This window comes from Prunus dulcis, chromosome 6, assembly GCF_902201215.1.
Source record: "Prunus dulcis chromosome 6, ALMONDv2, whole genome shotgun sequence".
NCBI lineage: Eukaryota > Viridiplantae > Streptophyta > Magnoliopsida > Rosales > Rosaceae > Prunus > Prunus dulcis.
The window spans coordinates 25,523,117-25,526,912 of record NC_047655.1 but is presented as its reverse complement, the minus strand read 5'-3'; the positions used below and the strand labels follow the sequence as shown (position 1 = coordinate 25,526,912).

Here is a 3,796-nt window from a genome sequence, read left to right as displayed (position 1 = left end):
TGGTCTTATGACCTTTCAATTTCAGAAAAGTTTGCGTGTGATTTTACTACGCCAATTTTCTTTTAATCAAAACCTATATGGTAAGATCCAGTGGAGTACGTACTCAAACCAATTTACGATCAACGTTTGACAATTGAAACAATTATGTAACACCTACTCCTCCAAATTAATCAAATCAAACGACCAAAAATGAATAGGGAATTAGGTGGTGGATTGGACTTTCTAAAAGAATAGGGAATTGGGTGGAGTTGCTATATATGAGTCTCTCTCAATCATTTAACGCGGTATTTTAAATATAAAGAAATAATTGGAGCTTCATCAAGATTAGCTCTTTGTTTGTTTTTGCTTTGAGAATAACTGGATGAGGATAAACCCAGTAAGGCTATGCAATCTTTATTTGTGCTTTGAAAATATTAATTACTTTTGACATTTTGTTTTTATGACTACGCAATATTTATTTATTGTAATCCCAAATAAAAATAGACAATTAATCACTTAAACACGGACATGTGATAGTTATTTACCCATATTTCTTGTGGTATGTAAATTTTATAAAATTTAAAAAAAAAAAAAAAAACTTTTATTAATGGAGTTCATCTTCTTACATAATATCCCTCGGAAAAAGCAACCAATAACCAATAAGATCAAAATGGGCACTTGAGAAATAACAAACAAGGTATAGTTCTTAAAAGCCCTAGTTGACCTTTCTACAATTGGTCCTAATCTGACCATTGGTGCCCGTGAGAGGGCTAAGGTTTCCCATCTTCTTCATAGCATTGGCAAAATCTGCCCTGAAAGTCCCAGTATTGCTGATGTAAGCATCGACAATGGTGTTGGTGGACCCACCACTATAGAGCTGCTGGTCTGAGTGCAACAAACCCTTCTGGCTCACCAGATTCCTATAGTAAGCGTTGTCGAAAGAGGTTGGGCTTGTGACATCAAGTGGGGAAAGTGTGTTGTCGCCTCCACTGCTTGGACACTGTGATTTCACGGATGTCGCAAATGACGCGTTTATGTTGGCTTCGTTATAAAGTCTATTCCGAAATGTTGTGCACCTAGCTTGGCCAATGGTGTGAGATCCTAATCAAACAAGAAAAAAAGAACAGAGTAATTAGATATTAAACAAATAATAAAAACTGAACTTAATTTATAATGTTTGGTAATTGATTTGTAAACCTGAGAGAGCCACCATTTCCCTGGCGGTGAAGCCTTTGTTTGAGAAAGCAGAAATAAGGGCAGCCAGGTTCAATTGGGGACCAGGTATGTTGGAATTGGCAGCACTTAAGCTTGCGGTGGTTGCATCTCTTCTGCCTAATGGCACTGTGTAGGTCGGTCCACCCAACTGATTAAACAATTTAATTAGTTAGTCCATAAAAATAAAAATAAAGAACAGATTATCACATAAATTATGTTGGAGCATTTTGACTTACTGCAACAATAGAGTCTCTGGCGGCAACGGTCAAGATGTCAGCACAAGAGACCACCTTGGGGCAAAGGCTCTCCAATTGGGTTTTAATGGTGTCGATGACATCAAAACCCCTCAAAGAATTAGCATTGGGACCTGCCGTTTTCTCTCCTGTCAAACTGGCTGTGTCGTCCAACAGAACCGAAGCATCACATCCCTGTTTCACGTAAAATTCACATCTCTTAATTATTCGAACTGGTAACAAAAAAACAAAAACAAAGAAACATTTGCACGAATGATTCATAGCTTGTCACCAAATAGATTTTGCACAAAAAGCAAAAGCTAACAAGGCACGTAATTGAGCCCAAAAGTAACCCAAAATATTTTTCTTTTTGGTCGGTGAAGGATCCAACATGCTTTACGAATATAACAAATAAAGGGGTTTTCAATCATGGTGCTCATTCCAGCTAGCAATAGCTTTAGCAGTATTTTATTTTATTTTATCGTGTAGTTGTTTGCATAGCCTTGGGCAACACTAGGTAGTTCGCAACGCGTGCACCGACAAGACTGAAACAAAGGGTCAAAGCAGATTGTCGTATGGTGAAATATGAATTACTTGAAAAAGAAACAAAAAAAACATATAGAGAATAAAAAAATACTTTTGTGAACACGATTAGCAAGTCAAATATTTTGGCTGTTTGAGGGTTCAAACTGTTTTGCATGTCGACAAGACAAATTGCGTAAGACTTAGAATTTAAATTAATCTAAGATTATCTTTCATTTTAGAATTCTAGATAACAACAATAGCAAACGAAAATATCAAGATCTTAAAAAAACCAATTCCATGAAATGCGAATCTAGAAATGTATGGAATAAGAAAATGTATGAACTAGAACAAACACAGGACCGGAAATAATATTATTGGAACCCATTGGGGAAATAATTGGAAAAGGAGAAATTAAAGACTTGCATTAACAAAGCAATCATGGAAATGAAGACGGAGCAAGGAAGCTCCCATGCGAGCCTCGCTGGACACAGCTGAGGCCACAGCTGATTTTATGGTGGACAGGGCGTTGGGGCAAGATGTTGAATAGAAAGTAGGGGACAATTGAGCTGAAGCTACTCCAACAAGAAGCAAGAATAATGAAAATGAGATTTTAATTTTTGTGGCAGTGCATGAGCCTGCATGGTAGGAGCCCATGGCTAATGGCCTAATGGGTTCGCGAGAACTGAGAGAACAAGAAAGGAATAAGCAAAAGACGAAGAAGCCTAATGGGTTGTGCTTTAAGTGCTTGGTTTAAGGCACGATGAAAGCCAATGTATTTATAGCCAGTGGATAATTTGGACGCTTGCGATTTTGTGTAATGCTTCTAGACTTCGAGTCAACTTAGAAATAAAAGAATAATATATATGTAAATTTAGAAAGAAAGAAACTTCGGATGAGGCATGGTGGTCATGTACTGTTCACTTTGGGTGAAGTCGCAAGCACACCTCTTACCCTCGGTTTAGTAGGGTACCCCAACCACAAAAGGTGGATAACAAATATAAAAAAAAAGATACATAGAAAAAAGGAAGTGAGAGTGTGGAGGCGATTTTCATCTATGGCTATGATTAATTAATCATTAGGATTATTTTAGTATTGATCTTCATATTTTTTAGAATTTTAAACAAAGTCAAAAGAAATACTTTTTTTGTATTAAATTTGTGTGGATGGTTAATGCTAATTCAAGTTAATTAAGACTAAATTGGTTTGTATCTAGTGTTAGGTTTCATGGCCAATATTGTTGATATATATATATATAGCTATCATGGACTTATATATCAATGCATTAGGGTTTTGTCATTTGCCTTTTCACGATGCTATCAACTTTATAATTCCTATTATAATATCGATGGCTTCGGGGAAACAGTGGATCCTATTATGGCGTTGATTAAGCAAAAAAATCTCATGCTGGTCTACTATTGTATGCGTGTGAACTTTGGCTCGTTTTATCTTTTTCCTGCTTTTTTTTCAACAGGATGGGTGAGCTATTGATTCGGAACCAAAGTCAGCTATTTGCAGACAGACAAAAAGCAGCAGCACATTCGCCTTTGTGATCAATAAGGCCATAGGGACATTAGGCCACATAAGTTGCCACGATGTGATACAAAGATCTCGTGCTTCTGGTTAACTTTGACTTTAGATAGCCAAAACATTTGAATACTTTGGATTTTTCACTAGCTACAATATTGTTGTCTTGTGAAGATAATATATATTAGTACTTTATGAGCTTAATTGTAATTAAGGAGGAAGTAGCTGGTATGAATAAATTAACTTTGAGACTGACCGTGTTTTCAAATGAAAAATTATATATGGTAATTACGTATGTGAACGAATTAGCTTTGAGATTC

At 36.2% G+C, this 3,796-nt stretch overlaps 1 protein-coding gene across 1 annotated transcript; it reads right to left on the bottom strand.

The window, feature by feature from the left end:
- Positions 1 to 563: 563 nt before the first annotated feature.
- LOC117633077 (cationic peroxidase 1-like) lies at positions 564 to 2,688 on the bottom strand. Its single transcript, XM_034366754.1, has 4 exons — positions 2,376 to 2,688; positions 1,431 to 1,622; positions 1,177 to 1,342; positions 564 to 1,080 (listed from the first exon to the last, which is right to left on the bottom strand). The coding sequence occupies exons 1-4, from the start codon at positions 2,604 to 2,606 to the stop codon at positions 695 to 697; spliced, it is 975 nt and encodes a 324-aa protein (XP_034222645.1). The 5' UTR covers positions 2,607 to 2,688; the 3' UTR covers positions 564 to 694.
- Positions 2,689 to 3,796: the final 1,108 nt, after the last annotated feature.